Source organism: Ctenopharyngodon idella, chromosome 10 (genome assembly GCF_019924925.1).
Source record: "Ctenopharyngodon idella isolate HZGC_01 chromosome 10, HZGC01, whole genome shotgun sequence".
Taxonomy (NCBI): domain Eukaryota; kingdom Metazoa; phylum Chordata; class Actinopteri; order Cypriniformes; family Xenocyprididae; genus Ctenopharyngodon; species Ctenopharyngodon idella.
Genome location: NC_067229.1, coordinates 13588520 through 13611277, shown reverse-complemented (window position 1 = coordinate 13611277; position 22758 = coordinate 13588520). Strand labels below are relative to the sequence as shown.

Below are 22758 nucleotides of genomic sequence, written 5' to 3'. Positions count from 1 at the left end.
ACGAGAGCACCACAACGCAGGCATGTTGTGTTCAAACTTGTGCGTCAACTCAACGCACATGCCCGAGAGTTCACGAGAGCATCACAATGCACGAGAGCTGGCATTGTTGCGTGAACGCTTTGGACAATATTATTTTTGTTAATAAAGTGGTAAATTATGTTTTTTTGTGCAAACAAAGCACTCACATCGCTTCATAAAACTGAGTTTAAGCCACTGGAGTCACATGGACTACTTTAATGATGTCTTTTTCCTACTGGACGTTGGAGCTGTAGTTGCGTTTGATCTCTATGGAGAGACAGAAACCTCTCAGGCTTCATCAAAAAGATCTTAATTTGTGTTCTGAAGATGAACAAAGGTCTTACGGATGTGAAACGACACAAGGGTGAGTAAATAATGACAGAATTTTCATTTTTGGGTGAACTAACCCTTTAAAGGGATAGTTCACCCAAAAATGAAAATTATCCCATGATTTACTTACCCTCAAGCCATCCTGGGTGTATATGACAATCTTCTTTCAGACGAACACAATCCGAGATATATTTAAAAATATTCTTAGTCCTCCAAGGTTTATAATTGTTGTGAATGGGAACCCACATTCTGAAGACAGAAAAAATGGATCCATCCATTAAAAAAAAAGTAATCCATACGGCTCCAGGGGGTTAATAAAGACCATTTGAAGCGAAGGGATGTGTTTTTGTAAGAAAAATATCCATATATAAAACTTTATAAATTCAAATAACGAGCTTCCGGTAGACGACCGTACGCAGAATGCGCAAGTTGACTTGCGCCAAATGAGTAACCCGTGACGCGACGTATGACGCAAGATGTAGGAGTATCGTAAGCTTAGACGCCTCTCACGGTTCAAACAAATACGGCTGGGCAACAAACTCAAGCTCCTCTTCTCTTATATTGAAATCCTCTGACATTTCTCTTTAAAATTTCTCGTTTTAGACTTCAAATTTGTGATCAGTGTTTTGTTTTCCTCTCTCCTCTTCGCCTCCACGTTCGTCATTGCGTCATTGCGTTCGGGTCAAAGGTTGTTCTTCCGCCCAAATTGACGTGCGCAATATGCGTACAGTCGTCCACCGGAAGCTCGTTATTCGAATTTATTAAGTTTTATATATGGATATTTTTCTTACAAAAACACATCCCTTCGCTTCAGAAGGCCTTTATTAACCCCCTGGAGCCGTATGGATTACTTTTTTTTTTGGATGGATGCATTTTTTCTGTCTTCAGAATGTGGGTTCCCATTCACAATCATTATAAACCTTGGAGGACTAAGGATATTTTTAAATATATCTCAGATTGTGTTCGTCTGAAAGAAGATTGTCATATAAACCTAGGATGGCTTGAGGGTGAGTAAATCATGGGATAATTTTCATTTTTGGGTGAACTATCCCTTTAAGCTCTTTCTCATAGGTTTTTTCCTTTGTGTTTAATATAATGACCACTAGGAGGTGTGCGAGGCATGTTTTCCTTGATTGGGTTCCCCGATAAAATATACATTTTTGTTGAAACTGAAAGTAAAAGAGTGACGCATATTTGTTGTGTTTTACTGTGAAATGACAGTTCGGTGTCTTCATTAAAATCAACACATTATTGATTTATCTTTCATCCACCTGCAACCCACTCGCAATTAATTGGAATGTTGTTTTTTATTACTTGGCCCGCCCAAGCCGTGTATTATCCGTGGATATAACTGCATCACTAATCCATACATATTAAGCACGAGAGCTTGATTAAATTTGGGGAGAGTGCCAAAAACAAGAAATGATGGGACAAGTGTGTGGCAAAGAATTCAGGATCACACATATACATAATTATATATATATATATATTATATTATATACACACACACACACACACACATACATACACACACACTTTAGTGGTGCTCCTAAATTTTTGCCGGTGCTCCTAATTTTTTGAAGTTGGTAGTACCAGTGCTACCAAGTAAAAAAGTTAATTTCGAGCCATGGATACTAAAATAGTTTAAGTATATTTTTAATATATTTAATCAAAGAATAATAATAAAAATAAAGTTATTTTACATATTATATTAATACTTTAAATATTTTTATAATTAATATAATTATAATGCTAATAATAAAATAATTATTTAAATAATATTTATAATGAATTAAGACATTTACTTTTAAATATATTAATAATACTTTAAGTATATTTTTATAATTATTAATATAAATAACAAATTAAATAATTCATAATAAATAAACAGTTGCACTAGCAGGTTTACCTGAACCTCTGTGGTTTTGTGTCTGATGGCCTCCTCTGTTTCTCTGATGTCTTGTTCCAAAGTGTATTTCTCTCTGTTGAAATAATTTTAAAAAAAGAAACACAAAAACCTTTATTAACTGTTGGCAACTAGAAAATCTCCCTCATACCTTTCTCCTTCACACACAAAAACTGTCACACACACAAAACAAGAACCGTGACAGCCAAGAGAGGGTTTTACCTGAGTGTATCCCAGTGTGTGAAAGCAAGAGTGCTGCAGCATGAATAAGCAAGTGAAACAAGAGATTTCATAAAAAAAAAAAAAAAAAAACTACACACATTAAACGGACACTGTGAAGAGGGGAAGGAGGTAAGATGAGGATTTGTCAGGCAGAGGGAAACTCATCCACCACCAAGAGCTTTCAGGTACCTTTCCTCTTCCTTTGAAGTGTGCATGTGAGCATGAGAGTCATTTCAGGCTCATCTATAAGGGAACTGTTCAGAAAAGGACAAATATACTAGGTTTGGTATGGTGGGCCGATGAGATAAAAGGAGGACAATGAAAATGGGAGGCAACATGCAGAAAAAAGGTGTGCCTCCTCAAAAACTGAAACTACATTTCGAAAATTGCACACAGTTTTAAGTCAAGTGCAATTTAAAAAAAAATGTCCAAACTTTTGTGAGGCTATTAAGGCTAACCTTAAATTTAGCAAGTTATTTAGCAATACACAATTTCAACCTAAAAAATAAAAATAAATAAATAGTTAAAAAAAAAAAAAAACTGTGTAGTCCATCTGTGGGGGGGGGGGGGTAGTATGTATCGGCATAGTATAGATTTACATGGAAACATTTCCACGTATGGACAGTTATTAAAACACTTTCCCAACTTGTTATCACAAGGTCAAGGACATTTAAAATAAATTATAAAAATACTTTAAGATATTACAAATTATCAATGTTGAAAATTCTTTGATGAATAGAAAGTTCAAAAGTATTTATTATAAATATAGTAGTCAACATTTGAAGTGCATCAAAAAAATCCATCAAAGTTGTGCTAAGAACTAAGTTGTCCTAAGAAGAAGGTTTTAGGACAACTTTGATGAAAGGTTTTGATCCACTTCAAATGTTGACTACTGTAGAATATTTTGTAACATTATAAATGTCTTTACTGTCACTTTTGATCAATTTTATGCATCCTTGCTGAATAAAAGTATTACTTACCTAAAAAAAAAAAAGAACATTTCTTCCTGAACTATTGAACGGTAGTGTATAATGTTACAAAAGCTTTCTATTTTAAATAAATTCTGCTCTTTTGAACTTTCTATTCAAAGAATCCTGAAAAAAATTGTACACAACTGTTTTCAACATTGATAATAATAATAAATGTTTCTTGAGCAACAAATTAGCACAGAATAATTTCTGAAGGATCATGTGACACTGAAGACTGGAGTAATGATGCTGAAAATTCAGCTTTGCATCACAGGAATAAATTATTTTTAAAATATATTCAAATAGAAAACAGTTATTTTAAACTGTAATTGTTTTTGTGCTGAATATTTTTGTGGAAACTGTTTTTTTTTTTCCAGATTATTTGATGAGTAGAAAGTTCAAAAGAACGGCATTTATTTAAAATATAAATACTGTGTGACATTATAACTGTCGGTAATGTCACTTTTGATTATTTTAATGTGCTCTTGCTGAAAATAAATAAATAAATCAAAATCAAAAAAAAAAAAAAAAAAAAACATCTTAATGATCCCAAATTTTTGAATAGTAGTAAATGACATTGGTTCTAAAAACACTAATTAAAAGGAAAGAAAAAAATTAATCCTATGACGTGAAATTTTTTCTTTTGGAAATTCAAATATATCCCCAAGCACCTTTAAATGCCAGTGTATTATATTACCTCTGCAGCTGTGCGATCTCCTGACTTATATCGTCCAGTTCTTTAATCCCGGTGAACTCGCCTGAACCCACGGAGCTGGAGCTGTCCTGTATGGGGGGGGGGGGTCATCAAGCAAATAATGTCAGTCCTGCTGCATTTGAACCACACATAAGCACAGCACCACACAAACAGAAGGGTAGAGAACAGCAAGGAGCCACCACACGGGAGCAGAGACGAGCTTGTCTTCCACCTCTGATGCTTAAAACACGGGGAAGTCAAGACACAGCACCATTTCACAGCACTGGATCTCTCACAAATGCTTTCCAATTCAACGTCTCGGCTAACAGAAGATCGAAAGCATTTGTTCAGTCTTTTTCTAAACGTTACCTACCCATAACTTGAACATTATTGCCTGATTTTAGCCAGCGAATAACAGCATAAAACATCAGCAGCATTGAAACGTGGATGGAAAGGAACAGAAGATTGTTTGGTAAGATATTCGGGTTGCGTTTGTGATGTTAGTGGCTCTCTTGATGTATTGTGAATGACTACAGTTTCATCTACTAAACGTTTAGGGTTTGGAATCCTATCTGAAGAAATATGACAAATGCTACTTAAGTGGAAATACATGAACGACAGAACAAGAGAGAGAGAGAGAAAGAGGCTGTTTACCCGGCGCATCTCGCTCAGTGCGGCCATCTCAGAGCCCACTGGTGTCATATATCCTGACAGACTCTGGAAAAAAACAAACAAACAGTGAAAGCTCTTCAAATGAGGGACAAAACTATGTGCTGCTTCACATTAACACATTAAAGCAAGCATAAATCTGTATAGTGCTCAGTCATTTCATTTCAATTATAAACTCATATTGTTTCAGTTCACATTGCCCATTCATTTTACATATTGAAGACATACTGTAGGTGGGTAAATCTCAAAAATATTAGTCAAGAAAATATTTTATCTGAAATTGCATTTTGCATAAGGACAATGAAAACTAAGATCACTTCCTCTGGGATTCAAACTTACAACCTTTCACCCACGATGAGCGCATAGTAGTAAACATGCTAATGTGACTTACAGGTCCCGGTGTGCTGCGTTCAGACGGTGGGATCATGTCTGGAGTCAGAGTTTGTGGAGGGTCCAAGCCTTTGCTCACTTTCTGCTGAATGAGATGCATGGCCAAGGAGAACTGCTCACGTGTGAGTTTGCCCATTTGCCTGGTGTCTGCCAAAGACCTGACAAAGACAACAGAGAAAGCGATTAATGTGGCGATCACAACAGCAAGAGTGAAGAAAAATCAAAAATACATTTTAAATTGTACCAAATATGTGCCAGGAGGTTTTGAGGAAGGCCGGACTGCATGAAGATATCTTTAACTTCATGGCCGCTGACGAAGCCGTCGAGATCAGTGTCTGTTTTGAGGAAGATGTCATCATAGCGCCCTCTGTCTGCAACTGGTACCACCCAGTTTACCGAATGCTGATGATAGAGTTAAATCATCAGACCCTCTTCAATTCTTCTGTACAACAGCAACATGAAAACACAGCAAAAATACCTGTGAGGATTTGAGGGTGTGTTTTGGGGACAAACTCCCAGCGCTGTTGAGAGAGTTCATGCTGCCGTGAGAGGGGGTCGAACGCAGACTGTCTTTAGGTGGCGGTGGGCTGCCTGGTAACACTGGCACCATGTTGGACAGAGACCCTGAGGACTTCTTCCTTTTAGATGGAGGGATGAGAGAGGAGGGCAGGACAGAGGGCACAGGCTCCTTCTCCAGGGCACGGTACACCAGATGCATAGCCTGAACAAAAGTGCAAGAAATTGACATCATTATGCCGTTTTAACACTTTTTTAAAATATAAATTTAAATATATATACATTTATACATATACATACATTATTATATATATATATATATATATATATATATATATAGTAAGCAGTATACAATGAATGTGTGTATGTATGCATACTGCATACTATTTCACAGCATTTGTTATTTTTAATAATATATAATAATGAATGTAAAAAGGAGTGCATTGCATCGCAGAATATAGTATTCCACACAGTTATACTGCATGCTGAACATTTTGCCAAATTTAGTATGCATCTCATGCACGCAAAAAAAATCTGCACACTGCACACAATAAGCTTAAATAGCTGTATGTGTCATGCTTAGAGAGAGCAGGCAGAGGCAAGGATCTAAGAGCAGAGAGTACATTTAATAAACAAACACAAATAAACCCACAGAGAGCATGTAAACACAGGAAACACCAAACATAGACTGACAAACCACAAGTGAAACTCAAGGGCTCTATATACGCGGGCAAACAAGATAACAAGTGAACAAGACACACCTGGGGAGACTAATCAACAGGAAAAACTACAAAGGACTATAAACATGGCACACAAGACAGGAAATATAACCAAAGTTCCAAAACATGCACAGGTAGTATATGATAGTATGTAGTATGCTATGAGTATGATTTTATTATAGCACAAAAATAATTACTCACCACTGCAAACTCATCTTTGTCCAAGTGTCCGTCTTTGTCTATGTCACTCAAATCCCACACCTGATCAGACAGTCATATAATAATGATATTGTTAAATTTGTGTACAAACTATATTACATACATATATATATATATATTACAATAGTAGTAATTTAAAAGTAATGTCTTACTTATGTAGTAACTAATGCACATTACTTTGTTTTCCCATTTATAGACTGACATCTCTCCTGCCCCCATGTTGAGAGAAATCAGGAGTAAGAGGCAAAGGTGTTGTGCGCTTTGTATTCCTCAAAATGAATTAAAACAGTGAAGTGCAAACTCTGAATGTTACACAAACCTGTAATAATTAAAGAATTATTAAATAATTAAATAACACAAATATACTTTATGTATTTAATCTGACTTTATTAACCAATGTCTTTGCTGCTGACCTTCAATGATCCAATTCAATCATACTAATAAGCAAAAATGACTAGGGCTGCAACAACAATCGACAAAATTGATAATAATCGACAACGAATGTCATTATCAATTAGTCACGTCTGCCCACCATGCATGTAAAACCTCCACCAGTCGAGTCAAATTACAGCACTGAATAACATATCTATGGACAAAAAGCATCTAAAAATAGTGGAGGAGCTGCTGCGGCAAAGATACGTGATCCAAGCTGCCCAAAACATGAGAATTCTTTATTTTAGGCTTTAAGCTAATGCATTAACGTAGGCTAATGTTTGACATGGCTTGTCAGGCCCTTTAACAGATGATGATATGTTTCCTCAGCGCAAAACTTTAATTTTACGGTTATATCATTATCAGTAAGTACTACAAATTCACACGAGTATTTCTATTTTGTATGAAGGCTCATCCTGACAGTCTGTGTTAAACTTCAGACATTACTAAATGAGCGCCGGCGCGCATGCGCGTCAAACAGAGGGGACGCATTAGAGAGGGAGACAATTAAAATTCAATGCAAAAATATTCATTTTGCTGAAATATCTGTTGTTGGACGATGATAGATAGATAGATAAATAGATAGATAATCTTATTTAATTTTTTTTTAAGTACCTATTTGAATTTTACCTTTCCAAGAACATCCACAGGAAGTTTGGAGTTTATTAGTACTGGTCTGACCTTCTCACCGGACAGTAATCCATTCACTGGGGCAAGACTTTCAAAAATACCATCAAATTTGCTCTTCTCTTCAGGCTGAAAAATAAACAAAGAGGATTTAGGATTAATATTCATAAAAAGCTTTTGCAATATGCAGTAAAATAACCAATAACCAATCAAGATAACTTACCCGCACTGCCCAGTGGCTCTCACTGGTTGACGTCACAGAACTCAGTGACGGGCTGCTGTGGTCCTTCTAGACCAGAAATGAGAAAATTTGTGAGTTTATACTGCCTGGAAAATAATGATTTCAACCCTAAACCCTGAGACTTACAAATTTTGGAGGTGGAACGGGGAGGTTTATACTGGAAAGGCTGATGTCATGCCCACTCTGCGCGCAGGCCACAAGTCGCAGAGCAACGTAAAATCCCTGATAAAACACAACAGGATCAAGTTAGCATTAGTTTCTGATCCTGACTGATGCTCTCAAAAACTATGATACTTTTACCTGTTTATCCAAGAAACCTTTGCCATCTGGATCAGCTAAATCCCAGATCTGAGAAAAGACAGTAGATAATTACGGATTATGAATATCCAAGTATCATTTCAGAACAACTTTTGGATTGATTTACCCAAACACCAACCTTTCCTAATGTGATGTCTGGCAGGCCTGATTTCTTCAAGAACAAGGCAGCCTCTGTAGGTCCAACCCTCCCGGTGTTTCCTGGGTCGACCTTCAAAAAACACACATAAATGAGGGTGAAATGTGGTTATTGTTGTAAAAAAAGATTGATTTATTAAAAAAAAAAGAGCTCACTATGATACAGTCTACAAAATTAGAACAGAATTATAGCCTTACCTGTCTGTAAAAGTTCTCATATACAGGGTTCCCGCTTGACAGCTAAGAAAAAGAAACTTTATGATTAAATAAATTCAATTATGGTATATGGCAAATATGCAGAATTATTGAGAATTTCAATATTATTTTACTGTAATTATGTAATTGTTAAAGGGATTGTTCGCCCAAATATGATAAATATACACCCAAATAAATTCTGTCATCATTTACTCACCCACAAGTTGTTCTTAACCTTTGTGAAGTTCTTTCTTCTGCTGAACACAAAAGAAGATATTTTGAAGAATGTTGGTAACCAAACAGTTTCTAGTCCCCATTGACTTCCATAGTATTTTTTTTTTCATACTACGTAAGTTAACGTGGGCCAGCATCTGTTTGGTCACCAACATTCTTCAAAATATCTTCTTTTGTGTTCAGCAGAAGAACTTCATAAAGGTTAAGAACAACTTGTGGGTGAGTAAATGATGACAATTTTGGGTGAACCATCCATCCCTTTAACTAAAGATATTAAAATTAAAATAAAGCTGAAATAAAATAAAATATAACTATTAGAATCAAAACCTAAACTTAAAAATGTTAAACTGTTGCCTTGGCAAATAATAGTAAGTACTAAAATAACTAAAACTAAACTGAAATAAAAATAAATGAAAGCCAAATAAAAATATTTTATATAATATTATATATATATATATATATATATATTATAAAATATATAATAAAAATAAAAAAATGACAAAAGCACATAATATTAAAACTTTACCTAAAATTACAATGAAGTGAAAATATAAAGGTAAAAGTTAATTCAAAATATTAATAAATTCTATATTAGCATATAATTAATATCAAAATACCACTGATAACGTAATATAATAATAATAATAATATATGTATTTTTTTGTATTTATTCTAATATGTGTTGTGCACATAACTGTATTTACTATTCCATTTAATCCATTACAATTCATAAAGCAGGCAGTACAGTGAGATTACTGATGCTCACTAATTCTCATCACCGCTAAGCTAAACTAGCGGTCCAACACCCATTATAACATGAGTTAATATATATGCATTACAATGTTGTTCAATATAATTTAGCAGCTTTTATTATTGTACTATAAGCATATTCGGAAATTATGACTTTATAGGTATAGCGTCTTGACAGCTTTTAAGTGTTTATGATGTTGTGATATATTGCGGCTAGCTAGTTACATTAGTTAAACTCTGTTTACAGTATTTCTCATTCATATAAATGGCCGTTATCGTTATATGTTCTTGCTACTGAATGTTTATCGCAAATTTCATTGAAAACTAGACTGTTATTTTCGTATTTTATAACAGACATGGAATATAAAGCGAGCTAATCGGTTAGCAATCTGAGCCCGATTAACGAGGCCCGGTACATTTTCGCTATAAACGTCGATAAAACGACCCGGGAGCGCAAATAATGAGGTCAATTCGTGTCTAATTCTTAGATTTATTTCTGCATACTAATGTTCTTCCTCACTATTCCCTTGAAATGGGTGTTTTTATCTGGTATTACCTGAGTGAGGGTCGCGAGGGCTGCCATCTTTTCCCTGTTGCTGCGGAAACAGCGGGTGAGGGAATGAGGGGGGCTGAAGAGGAGCGGAATGTGCATCCATTCACACAGACAGACATAATATTAATAATATTAATAATAATAATAATTTACAAGCGATGAATAATAGATATAAACTAAATATAAATTGTTAAATTCAACAGTATAGTACAAGTTGCATTAAGGATTGAAATACAATTTTTAAAATGCCACAAAACTTGGAACAACTTTTAAAAATGTAATGAACATACATATTGTGTAAATAAAACTGACCTATAATCAAAACATGAGTGCGTAACCTGGCAAGCTTCATTTTAACACCTGTCGGTAGGCGAATAATTCTTACAGTTTAAAATTAAATACATTAATCTTTCTTTCCAACTAGAACGATATAAATATCAATTTAAGTATCTGCAAATTATTCAAAATATCAGCAAATTACTTATTTTTTCGAGCAACAAGTGCAAATGTGTGTGCTGAATATTTAACTATATATTTTATTATTATACTTTACATGTAATATCTGTTGATGTTGACCCATGAAATCAGAATAAACTTGTATTAAAAATATTTAAAGCAGTTAGGGTCACAAAGATACTATTACTATGCCATTATATTCATATATTCTTATTCTATAACATCCTTCTATTTTCTATAACAAAGGCTGAATTCACGTGTAAAATAGTCCGCTAATATTCTCATACTATCTACTCTAGCCATTCAAAAACACTCCGCAAGCAAGGGATCCGGTTCCTCTCTTCTGATTGGTCGAGCGTCCCTTGCAAGTGGATTCCTATTGGCTGAGCCGCCCTGCTGCAGCGCCCCGCCATTGGAACCTGGAAACAGCGCCACAATTTATTTTCGAGTTGTTGCGTTTGTTGGATGCATTTATCTTGTATTTCATTGTTTATTGACAACAACTGGCATTTCTCCGTTTTCTGGCACATTAAACGAGTTCAATTATTAACTCAAGGGTCATTACGCGTGTCTTGGCGCGGTTATTACCGCTCGAAGAGCTGGAAGGACAGTTTCAACACATTTGTGGTCCGTATTCACGCTCACACCCAGCTGGATTTTCAGCGTTGCGATTAAAACACGACGAAGGCATGAGCAAAGCTTTCAAACAACCCACAGGTAAGACATTAAATATTCTGCATCAGTTATAATAAGTTTTAAGTGATATGTTATAGGTTTTTAAGTGTTTCTAATAGTATTGTCATGTTAGCATGTAAGCTAAGTCACCCGACCTGCCAAACACATCAAAACATTCTATCTGAGTATCTAAGATATTTTGAAAGCGCACTATTCAGGCAAAAACATTGCTGCATGATCAGATTCAGTTCAGTAAAGAAGCATATTTTCCCCAGTATGAATCGTGTACAAGTGGACTTTAAAGGGTTGCCAGCCCACATCTTGGAGAACAGTGTTAGAACAGAAACCCTTCAAAACTTCAGGTAACTACTTAAGCTTTCTCATGCATTTAACCTAAACCACTGTTTTAAATTTTGTTATTGTTGTTGTTTAATAAAAGTAATAATTTTGCACGTTTTTAAGGTCATCGGACAATGTCCTCACTCCACTGACATTCCCAACATCTAAAGTCTCTCTCTGGGATCCATCTCCCAGTGGTGATGTTGTCAGTCTGCATTTCTCATATTACAGGTGAGTCTTTCTCTCATCTTTATTCGTCGTTTATGTGAGGTTTTTAGGTGAAGTATATTTTCATATTTTACACCATACGCCATTAATATCATGTGATTACGTACTGGGGGAAAACACAATCTTGATTAATTTTCATGTACTAGGGATTATGATAGCAAAATGTATTTTGTGTTTAGCCTTATTTTGTCCTAGAGTGATATATAATGCTGTGCTTATTTTAAAATTTCTTTACAGTCATTGTGGCAACACTTTTTTTTTAAGTCTCCCAACCCATCCGATTTTACTACAGTTTATATACTATTATAGTATTCACTAATATTTTTATACTTAAAGTTTTTATTTTAATTTTAGTTTTAGTAACTCTATGTATCTTTGTCATTTTCATTAGTTTTTCGGTAACACTTTACAAGAAGGTTCCATTTGTTAACAAACTAACAGTGAAAAATACTTCTAACAAATATTTTAATCTTAGTTAATTTCAACATTTACTAATGCATTTATTAAAATCAAAAGTTGTATCTGTTAATATTATTTTATGGATCTGAACAGACTTTAACTAACAACAAACAGTTATATTGTTATTAACTAACATTATCAAAGATTAATAAAAAATGTTTTTTCTGTTTTCTTCTATTTTCTATTCCCATTTAACTTTAATTTGTTTTTATTTCAGACTTAGTTTTAGTCATTTTAGTACTTTAACTTAAAAAATTAGAACTAACTAAAATAAATGTTTGTTTATCATTGAATATTTTATTTCAGCTTTTGCATTTACCTTAAACGACTTTTATCTGATATGATCTGAAGATTTTGAAAAACACTGTTGGAATCATTTAATGATTTCTATGTTCTCCATAACATTTGGTGTCTTTCAGGAATCCGAGACTGTTACTTGTGGAAAAAGCATTACGTTTAGCTCACCGGCATGCTAGACAGACCAACAAGCCTCAGTTTTTCTGTTTCCTGCTTGGGACGCTGGCAGTAGACAGCGGTTAGTATATTGCATTTCCTGAGAGTGCCTGTATTTGGACATCTTACTATGATTGTTTTATATTTAGATGTGTTGTGTCCACGCTTTAGTGACTAGATCTTATTTTTTTTAGACGAGGAAGGTGTGACGATAACCCTGGATCGTTTTGATCCGGGCAGAGAGCAGACGGGATGTCCTGGGAAAGCACCAACTGCACTGCTCCCCGGAGACATCCTTGTGCCATGTGTATTTGAAGCTCAGCATACTGGCAGCACGGTGCACTCGGGGGAGGATTTGAACATCTCCTTCAAGGTAACTGATCTGAGAATTGCTGACAAAACATGTTTAGGATTTAACGACTGGGGCACTTTCCTCTTGTTGCTATGGCAGCTTATTGAGGCATAATAGTAGTTAACTTCACCCTGTAAACTGTCAGTAACAGCTGCCCTGATTGTGACACAGTGTTCCTTAGAGACTGATAATTATAATAAGTGTGTTGCACTGCTTCCATCTGGTGTGGTTTCCTTGGTTTCTTAATGTTCTTAATTTAACCTGGATGTGTTATTAATATAAGACAAATTTTAATATTCACTTCAGTTCGAAAGTTTGGGGTCACTCTTTTATTTATTTTTTTTGAAAGAAATTATTAAATTAATGGTAGTAAAAAAGACTTTTACATTGTTACAAAAAATTGTTTAAAAAAATTCTTTTGAATTTTCTATTCATCAAAAAAATCCTACAAAATGTATCACGGTTTCCAGAGAAATATTAATATTGATAATAATAATAAATGTTTCTTGAGCAGCAATTCAGCATATTAGAATGATTTCTGAAGGATCATGTGACAATGAAGACTGGAGTAATGATGCTGAAAATTCAGCTTTGCATCACAAGAATACATTAGAATGTATTAAAATAGAAAAGGTTATTTATTTAAATTGTAATATTTTACAATATTACTGTTTTTAATGTCTTTGATTAAATACATGCAACCTTGGAGAACATAAGGTTACGTTCAGACTGTGGCCCAAATCCCATTTTTTTTTTTTTTTCCTCTTTGTAACAGTGTGAACAGCACAAACCACACGGAATCTGATCTTTTTGATTCTGATTTGGGACACTTCCATATGTGGTCCCAAATCTAATACAGGTCTGATGTTTTGCAGTGTGACCTCAGTCTGGTCAGTCCTATCAGAATTCATGCAACCATTACATCACTCTAGATCAGCATTTGTCACAATTCTGCGCTGACAGGAGTCACTCCAAATGTTTTACATACCGGTAGTTCTTTGGTCACTCTGTGAATATGGAAGATATGGATATGAAAGCGAAGTTAGTCAGTGGAGGGATGGTTAGCTGTTATACTCGTAAGTATTATGTTGACAGCTCTATATAAGCAAAACTTGAGGAAAAACTGTATGAGAACTTTGTTCTTTCTCCTCATCTGCGTCATCCTTATCACTTGCACGCAAATTTACTGGCTTCCACGGCACATCACCTTATAAATGAACATGTAAATGTTGATTTCTGTAACTTCCTTGTTTACTTTTGTATAATTTCATGCTGCGTGTCATCTTTGTTATTGTTCTTTTGCGCATGCGGGTCAGTTCACGATCGTCACCTGTTCAGACTCGAATCTGATATTGGCCACGTTTAAAAAAAAAAAAAAAAATATATATATATATATATATATATATATAATATATGAACAGCCAAACAAAAAATCGTATCTGAGTAATAAATCAGAGTTCTAAGGCTTACAGTGTGAACGTAACCTAAGAGACTTCTTTCAAAAGCATTAAAAAATCTTACCCCGAAACCATTTAAATGGTATATTAATTTAAAATACACCATTTTTATTATGTAAATATAAATATTAAATTAAAATAAATTATTAGTTTTTTTTTTTTAATTTTCATATATTTAAATGTTATATTTAACATTTGTGTGTGGGGGAGATTTTATGAATCCATTTCATTCTTTAACTTCAAATAAAACAAACCTTTTTGGATGGGAGGGGTAAACTAAATGTTTATTTCATTCTGCCATTTTTGTTGTTCATCTTATTTAACATTTTATGCACATTAAGATTAAATGGTGGTCCTCTAATGCTTATTTCCTCTTTCTAGATGCTTCAGCATTTCTGCTGCAGTAAAGAGATGCTGGAGTTGTCCAAACTCCTGACTTTGCGAGCTCGTCTCAGCTGCTCCGAGAACATGGACAGACTCACCTTTGACCTGTCCTGGGCGGCTGTCACTCTGGCCTGCACGCTAGATGCCGTCCCTGTCCGGGCAGTGCCTGTCATCCCTACCGCACTGGCCAGAAACCTCAGCAGCCCAGCAGGTGTGACCCAAAACAGCAGGAAACGTGGGTAAGGAGCTCTTCTAATTCCTTATATGACCATGTTTCATCCTCAGAATCTTTTTGTGTTTTAAAATGTGACATTCTGTCTCAGGTTTCTAACTATGGATCAGACCAGGAAACTTCTCCTCATACTTGAATCTGATCCAAAGGCATACACTCTCCCGTTAGTAGGAATGTAAGTACTTTAATTGTTTAGAAATGTTGACTTTCTTACTACTTTATTCAGCCTGTTGGCTGGTATTATAATTCAGCCACATTAATTACATGCTTGGATTCCTGCAAGATGTTCAGTGTAGGTGTGTAACAGTTGTTCTCGTGCAACAGATGGTTAAGTGGCGTTACACACATCCATAATCCCCTGGTGTGGGCCTGGTGTCTGAGGTACCTGCACAGCTCCGCCCTCCAAGACAAGTGAGTGTCTCATCCATCTGCTCTTTTGCCAAGTCAGTTAGCTCCAAGAAGGGGTCAAATTTAAAGACAAAATGAAATTAAAGTGTATGGTTTTGTGTATGTTATGATGATTAAAAATGTTTTCATAATATTCAAGAAATTTACTAACTTTTTCTGCATCTGAAATGAATTTTCTGATTTTGTAACTATAAAATATTATAAAATACATTTGATTTAAAATTAAATAATAAAATTGGGGCTGTCACTAATAATTATTTTGGTAATCGGTTGATTATTTTGACAGTTAATTGAGTAATTGGATAATTTTTTGTGGCAATAAAAATAGGCCTAAGTGAATAATAACCATTAAAATGAAAATGCTTAGGTATAATAGCAGTGAGGCCATAATAATTGGTTCAGATAAAGTATGAAAAGCAAATAATCATTTAACAACACTGTTAAAATACATAATGTAATATACATAATCAACTTATGTAGGTCATGTACAAATGCCTGCAGAGCAGAGAGCACCAACGGCCTGGTGATTGCTGTTGTTACACAGTTTGATCAAATCCTTAATATTGGCCAAACAACATTTAATTCAAATGTCCACTTAATCCTTAATATTTTTAATAACACATAGAATATGTGGACATCAAAACATGCAAACTCAGAGCGAGGGTTTAAACTTTTATTTTGAAATCGCAGTGAACGGTTCACATATTTAGAAACATATTGATGTATTCTCCTGTGTTGGTGTAGGTTTGTAAATGTTTTACATTACAAATCTGGTGAAATGCTGCACATTGTGCTCCCAGATGAACATTATATAATGCAACCCTTCGCATGAAACACAAAGCACGTCAGACTTTAAGCATTCCCTCATGCACGTTATTGGAAACCCATACAAACAGCACATGCAGAGACTGAGTTTGTGTGGAGCAGCATTTACTGTGAACGATGCTGCTCTGAGATGAAAGAAACTCATAACCTAAATGCATGTAAATAAAGCGTTGCGTTTCACCCGCAGGGCATATATTTATTTAACTGAATAAATGAATGAATTTCACAGTAGCACTATGATATATTATGATTTTTTTAGTGGTTCTAATATATCTTGCAGCTTCTGAAAAATGTTTAATAATGCGGTTCATCGATTCTCGCCATTTTCGGTATTTTGCCAGTTATTCGACATGGGCAAATTGCAATTGAGTTTTTTTTTTTTTTTTTTTTTAAATCAATTACTCAAATTTAATCAAGGAATCGTGACAGCCCTAAAAGTGGGTTAATTTTTTTTTATATATATATATTTTATTATATATATATATATATATATATATAAAAAAAAAATTAACCCACTTTTCATGGTATAATCATTAGGGATGTAACCATACATCGTTATATCGAGATATTGCAATATAAAAATGCTACGATATGTATCATTGATGTAAACGTTATGACTCGTGATATAGTTAGTTTCATCCAAGACTCAGCTTACTGTATTTATAAAGTATGATTCACTTAAAAATTTAAATTCTGTGTCATCATGTACTCACCCTCATCATGTCTTTTCAACTACTATATTTATTGTTGAATATAATATATAATAATGCAATGGGGCAATATTTGTGGGTCCTGATAATGCCAAATGTCTGATTTTACCAGTAAAAAAATGGCTTGCATTATTTATATGTATAGTATAATTCTGTATTTTCAGGTTCAGAATCAATAATCATTTTTATTCTGGTGTCACCATTGTTTTACTGCTTTAAGTTATCTCTTAGGTTTCAGCTGTCCTAGTTCTGATTTCATGTTAAAATTCAGTTTTATTGTTCAGTGATGCACCTAGTCAATTGTTAATTTACATACAGAAGGTACAATTTAATCTTGAAATATTGTAAATTCTTTATTAAAGGGTTAGTTCACCCCAAAATAAATTCTGTCATTAATTACTCACTCTCATGTCGTTCCACACCCGTAAGACATTCGTTCATCTTCAGAACACAAATGAAGATCTTTTTGATGACAGAATGTCATCAAATTAAATATGTTCATCACAACAAGCTATCGATTCTCTTCAGAAAATTTGGACTAAACTGCTCGATTCATATGGATTAGTTTTCCGATCTCTTTATGAAGTTTTTGAAGCATCAAATTGGTAGTTACAAAGGCAGTCAATGGAAGGAAATCTGACACCATTCTGTCATCAAAAAGATCTTCATTTTTTGTTCTGGAAATGAATGAAATTATTAAGGGTGTGGAACGGCATAAGGATGAGTAATTAATGACAGAATTCTCATTTTGGGGTGAATTAACCCTTTAAGTTGTATGTACAACAATGTTATTGAAAATTAGTAATGTTTTGGAAATCTGTTGTTTGAATTTGTTTCATTTATTTTTTATTTTGTTCAAAATATCATGATGCTTTCTGTATCGCGATACGTATCGACTCGTGAATGTATCGTTACAACCCTAATAATCATGATTCTGGTCATATTACAGAAATGAAATAATAGCATTGTTTTAATTTTATTGCTCAAATTATTTCAGTATGTTGATGTTAATCAAAGTAAATGTGATCTCTTTGTGTTGCGAGAATCTTTGTGAAGTCTCTGAAAAATTATTATTATTAGTATTACCAAAATAAAAAATTCCTGGTCATGTCTACATCTGATGGATTTCCAGAGTGATGTCAGAGGGAGGTGCTTTCCTGGTGGTCCTGTATTCTCTGACTCACCGGGATCCGGAGTTTTACCAGTGTAAGCCATGTGTCGGACAGCAGCAAATGAGCTTTCAGCTGCACACCAGCACAGAGTCGTTCACGCTTTACAAGGTCAGTGTGTCTCTGCTTTTGTACTCGACAAATTAAATTTCAATATGCCAAGGTCTATTGGAAACATTTTTCCCCTTTTCATGCAATCTGTACTGATTATGTAATCTGATTGTGTATTAAATTAATAGTATTTTAGAGCAGTTGTGTTTTTCCAATTGATCTTTGGTTTTTGTGTTGTACATATTACATTAATTGGTTTTTAGGGTTGCTTTTAATTATTAAAAGTTTTTAATCACACTATGTATTTTGCAATACAGAATGTAGAGCCTTCAGAAGGACGGCCTCTACAATTTGAGCTTAGTGCTGAGAACCAAAATCAGGAAACTGTGCTGTTTGAGGAAGTGCTCTCTCAGACTGTGTTAACAGGGTACAGTCTTTTTATTTCTCTAAATTTTAACTTTTATTTAATTAAGATTTATGTTTTGGCTGTTTAGTTTATCTGACAGAATACAATATTCCCAAAGCAAGAAGAAATATAACACACTACATCTGCTTTGTCTTATCAGGACGACTCTTGCAGCATCTTCAGCTGCTCCTCAGAATAAATTGTCTATCAGTGATCATGACTCGGGTGTAGAAGATGAAGACCTCTCTCCTCGGCCATCTCCAAACCCTCATCCTGTCAGTCAGCAGGTCTGTTAACTTATGGCCTTGCACCCCTGATATACCTCTCTATTCAGGCTAGATTTTGATTAACAGGTTCAAATGGTCTTTTTTTTTTTTTTTCTTCTTCTTTCTTCTTCAGACTAGGCGTGTTCATCCTTCAGTTCCAGAACTCTCTATGGTATTAGATGGCAGCTTTTTGGATGCAAGTCTTGTTAATACACAAGACTCAACTCCTGTTCCTCATAGCCTATCAAATGTCCAGCGGAGAAGCATTAGTCCTGCCCACCAGGGCCTCTCAGTGTTGAGGCCTCCAGAACAGAGTAGCGTCCCTGGACCTCCCCCAATCCGAAGACCACTAACTCCCATCCTCTCTCAGCCAATAAACAAACTACATCCTAATCCAGGACAACAAACACCACAACCCAATGCAAGTAGAAAATCCCTGCCCTCAATAAGAAGATCAAGAGATGGCTCGTCAGCATCATCTGTATCATCATCTTCATCTTCTTCCTCGACAAAGAACGCTGCTTCGCCCAATGGTTCTTTTCATCAACAAAGGCACCGTTCTTCGCAAGGTTTTCCAACCAAAACCCAATCAATTTATTCTGGACCTCCAACATCGGGTCACAGCAGTGCCAGAAAGAGTTCAGTAATGCCTAGCCAGACCCCCATTCCTCATCCGTCCCAACACAGACTTTTCCATAGCACCCCGGCCGCCAACCCTTGCAGCTGCTGCACCAGCCAACCCACCAATGTTCCCATGTATCAAAACAACTGGCAAGGGCCACCAGTGTATCCCACCGTTGTGCACAATCCTTGTGGTTTTCATTGTGGCGCTGAGAGTGTCCCACCTGGGGATCACTGCCTCTCACCTTCTCGGCAATCTTTGGGTTGTCGCATATCTCCAACTAAAAGTCCTGTTTGCCATCCCGCTGTTCCAGTTCACTACTCTCCATCGCCCAGTCCGTGTGTCCCCACAGTTAACCCCAACAAAGGTTCTGTTGATCAAGTCCCTTCCTGTCAAGCCCAGTGCTGCCAAGTCCAGGACACCCCTGTGGGTCTCCTTCCTGCTGATGCGTACAGGATGCTCATGGATCAAGAGCGTCAGTTGAAGCTACTTCAACTCCAGGTTTGTATTAGTTCGTTAAATGTTTTAGCGTTGACCTGTCATTGCTGATTGTTAACAGACTTTCCTCAACAGATTCAAAAACTCCTTGAGTCTCAGAGCAAGACGACTCCAGTATCATCTGGTGAACATGATGCTCAGCAGGAAAGACCCAATCAGACGCCAACATCTCCACCCAAACGAACAAGTGTCAGTGTTGCTGTAGGAACAGGTAATATGATGGAAGGTTGTTGCATTTATTATCAGTTCCTTTCAATGTCATGAAGTTCTTGTCTATTGTTGTGTGTTATTTAGGGGCGAGTTTGTTTTGGACCGCTCCCCAGGAGGCCCCCACACATGAGGCCTCAAGTCTGGATTGGCAAACTAAGATGGAGCCAAAGTCTGAAGGTCAAAACGACAGTACAGTCACTTCCAGACTCGGATCTGAAAATGCATTTCATTACTCCCAAGAGCAGAGTCCAGGATCTCCTCTACATCCAGCATCTCCACAACACGAGTAATGAGCCCTATGTTTTCTGAAACCATTTTTTAGCAATTGTTAACCTCTAAAAGTCTGTTATACTTGGTTTGTAGAAGGCTATTAGATACATTTTTATTGTTTTCCAGACCATGTTTATTGTGTCTTTATTTGTCTTATTCAGCATGTCGTCTGGTTTTGGAGCCCATTCGTTTCAGAGTCCAGTGTTGGGAGAGAGTGCTAGCATGTATTATCACTCGCAGTCACAGAGTAAAGAATTGTCTGAAAATGGAGAAATGGACAACCCAAGGTTTTACCAAGAACTACTGGTATGGCCCAATTTTTATGCTTTATTTGCAATTTTCACATATTTAATTTGTAATTGACATAATAATAATGTTCAAACCAACTTTGATTTTAATTCCTGCTCCAGGGTCAAGTGCAAAGTCGTCTGCAAGACTCCATGCCTGTGGGTGAAAAGGTAGAGCAAGACCAACAGAGTGTCTCAAACAGACAAAGTCTGTCCCCTATAGTTCATCAGTCAAGGAAATCACCAACAACATCCATACCCCAAACTCAAAAAGCAAAGCACGGATCCAGTCCACCAGGTCAGGACCGTGTCTTAAGTGCAACGTTGAGACAACTCCAACAGTTCGGGGTGAACTTAGACTTGGACTCTTCCCAGGCAAAGATGACACGTGCAACTGTGGAGAGTGCCAGGTAAAGACGTAGTCTGACAGATTGTTTAATCAAAGCATTTGATTGAAATTGTGTTTCTAACACATTTTTGCTCTTCAGCACCCTCGCTTGCATAAACCCTGATGCAGTGATTCCAAGACTAGCTCTTTCCGAACCAATGGGGACCAGCATTTGGGGACCAAGCGGCAGTGTAGACCTCAGCCTGGAGGCCAACGCTATTGCACTTAAGTACCTAAGCGACTCGCAACTATCACGACTCTCATTGGGCGGTCAGTCATCCAGCCCACATCCAGACCCCAGCGCAATTCTCCTGAGAAGACCCGCTGCTGAAAAGAGCAGCGTTGGACTCAGTATGCTGTCCCCCAGCAATATGTCTCTAGCTACTTGTAAGTACATGAAGAAATATGGACTGATTGAGGGAGAAAACAGTAGTGAGGAAGAGCAAGAGGATGCCGTTCTGGTAGACTCCGCTCTCGGGTGTTCTGTACAGCACGAAACGTCCAAGAACGTGAGCGTTAGGCAAGACTGCGAAGAACAAAGTTCTGCGGTTCTCAAAAACATTACAAACAAGGCAGTCACCAATCTCTATATGTCTCCTGTTGACTCTCAAGAGCAGTTAATTCGAGACTTGCGGCCCAAAATGCAGTTGCTTATGCATGGCGGGACAAACACGGAGAAGGAGAATGACTCAAAAAACGTTCTGCCTAAACGTAGGTCCTCGCTAACTGAAAACCAGAGGATGCAGGAAGTCATGGAGCCTCAGGGGTCGGTGGGAAATTTCCTGGATCTGAGTAGGTTACGGCAGCTGCCTAAGCTCTTCTAAAATGCACCATTTTCCAAATGGTCACTGGGTCGTTTGTGTGTGTCAAAGGGATTCAAGGAATGTCTTTCTGTTTTAAGGCAATCCTCAAAAATTTGTCTTCCATTGTTTGTTTACATAGTATACCATGATTTTATTTTTAAAAGTGTACAGACCCTTTTCAGTAAATGTTTTTAAGTATGTTTTATTTCTATAAATTTCGTCTTGTTTTGTCTAACCCGAAGGGGCCTTAATGTTTTTTTTATCTTATTTCATTTGAAAGCTTGAAGGTTTTTTTTTTTGTGTACCTGATGACTCCTTATGTGTCATGTACAGCAAATAGTTAGTGTCATGTATGAAGTGACTCACTTAAGGCAGTATTGTTTCATTTTCCCTTTACTCATTTTTAAACGCTTTCAAAATCTTCTCTTTTGTTTCTTGGCATTACTTGACTCCACTGATTTACCTAAAGTTGGCATGTTCAATTTCAGAGGGAGAACTACTGTTTGTTTTAATCTTTGTGTTTTGTATGTTCTTTTTAAATGACTTTATGTACATGTATCTGTCTCTTAAATAAATTTCATATTCTTTTATATAACTTCAACTTCATTTTGTTTTATCTCTGACCATCACAACCTTGTTCACATATCCTGATAGATCAAGAGAAACATGTCTCA

The 22758-nt window shown here is 36.0% G+C and overlaps 2 protein-coding genes across 5 annotated transcripts in view; one reads left to right on the top strand and one right to left on the bottom strand.

Moving 5' to 3' along the window:
* Positions 1–10228, bottom strand: part of eps15l1a (epidermal growth factor receptor pathway substrate 15-like 1a) — a 35521-nt gene extending 25293 nt beyond the window's left edge. For 3 of the 4 annotated variants that reach the window (XM_051909884.1, XM_051909883.1, XM_051909885.1), the window contains exons 1-14: positions 10140–10181; positions 8603–8644; positions 8388–8477; positions 8252–8299; positions 8078–8173; positions 7934–7999; positions 7714–7839; positions 6634–6693; positions 5676–5918; positions 5442–5599; positions 5199–5355; positions 4793–4855; positions 4142–4227; positions 2258–2330 (exon numbers count right to left, since the gene is read on the bottom strand). In XM_051909884.1, the coding sequence (XP_051765844.1) occupies positions 2258–2330; positions 4142–4227; positions 4793–4855; positions 5199–5355; positions 5442–5599; positions 5676–5918; positions 6634–6693; positions 7714–7839; positions 7934–7999; positions 8078–8173; positions 8252–8299; positions 8388–8477; positions 8603–8644; positions 10140–10166 (1335 nt within the window). In that variant the 5' untranslated portion in view covers positions 10167–10181. Of the gene's footprint in view, positions 1–2257; positions 2331–4141; positions 4228–4792; positions 4856–5198; positions 5356–5441; positions 5600–5675; positions 5919–6633; positions 6694–7713; positions 7840–7933; positions 8000–8077; positions 8174–8251; positions 8300–8387; positions 8478–8602; positions 8645–10139 lie in introns of all 4 variants that reach the window. The other variant, XM_051909882.1, reaches the window with a different exon arrangement.
* Positions 10229–10981: 753 nt separating this feature from the next.
* stil (STIL centriolar assembly protein) lies at positions 10982–22679 on the top strand. Its single transcript, XM_051910650.1, has 17 exons — positions 10982–11309; positions 11543–11629; positions 11730–11837; positions 12713–12828; positions 12941–13119; positions 14937–15178; positions 15263–15346; positions 15496–15582; positions 18247–18394; positions 18652–18761; positions 18901–19027; positions 19140–20129; positions 20202–20337; positions 20421–20622; positions 20768–20912; positions 21017–21303; positions 21382–22679. The coding sequence occupies exons 2-17, from the start codon at positions 11544–11546 to the stop codon at positions 22103–22105; spliced, it is 3771 nt and encodes a 1256-aa protein (XP_051766610.1). The 5' UTR covers positions 10982–11309; position 11543; the 3' UTR covers positions 22106–22679.
* Positions 22680–22758: the final 79 nt, after the last annotated feature.

Coding starts and splice junctions, on each gene's coding strand:
- stil (XM_051910650.1), top strand. CDS start 11,544: ATGAATCGTGTACAAGTGGACTTTAAAGGGTTGCCAGCCCACATCTTG. Junction 18,395..18,651: donor AGTCGTTCACGCTTTACAAG/GTCAGTGTGTCT, acceptor TTTGCAATACAG/AATGTAGAGCCTTCAGAAGG. Junction 20,913..21,016: donor GGTTTTACCAAGAACTACTG/GTATGGCCCAAT, acceptor TTCCTGCTCCAG/GGTCAAGTGCAAAGTCGTCT.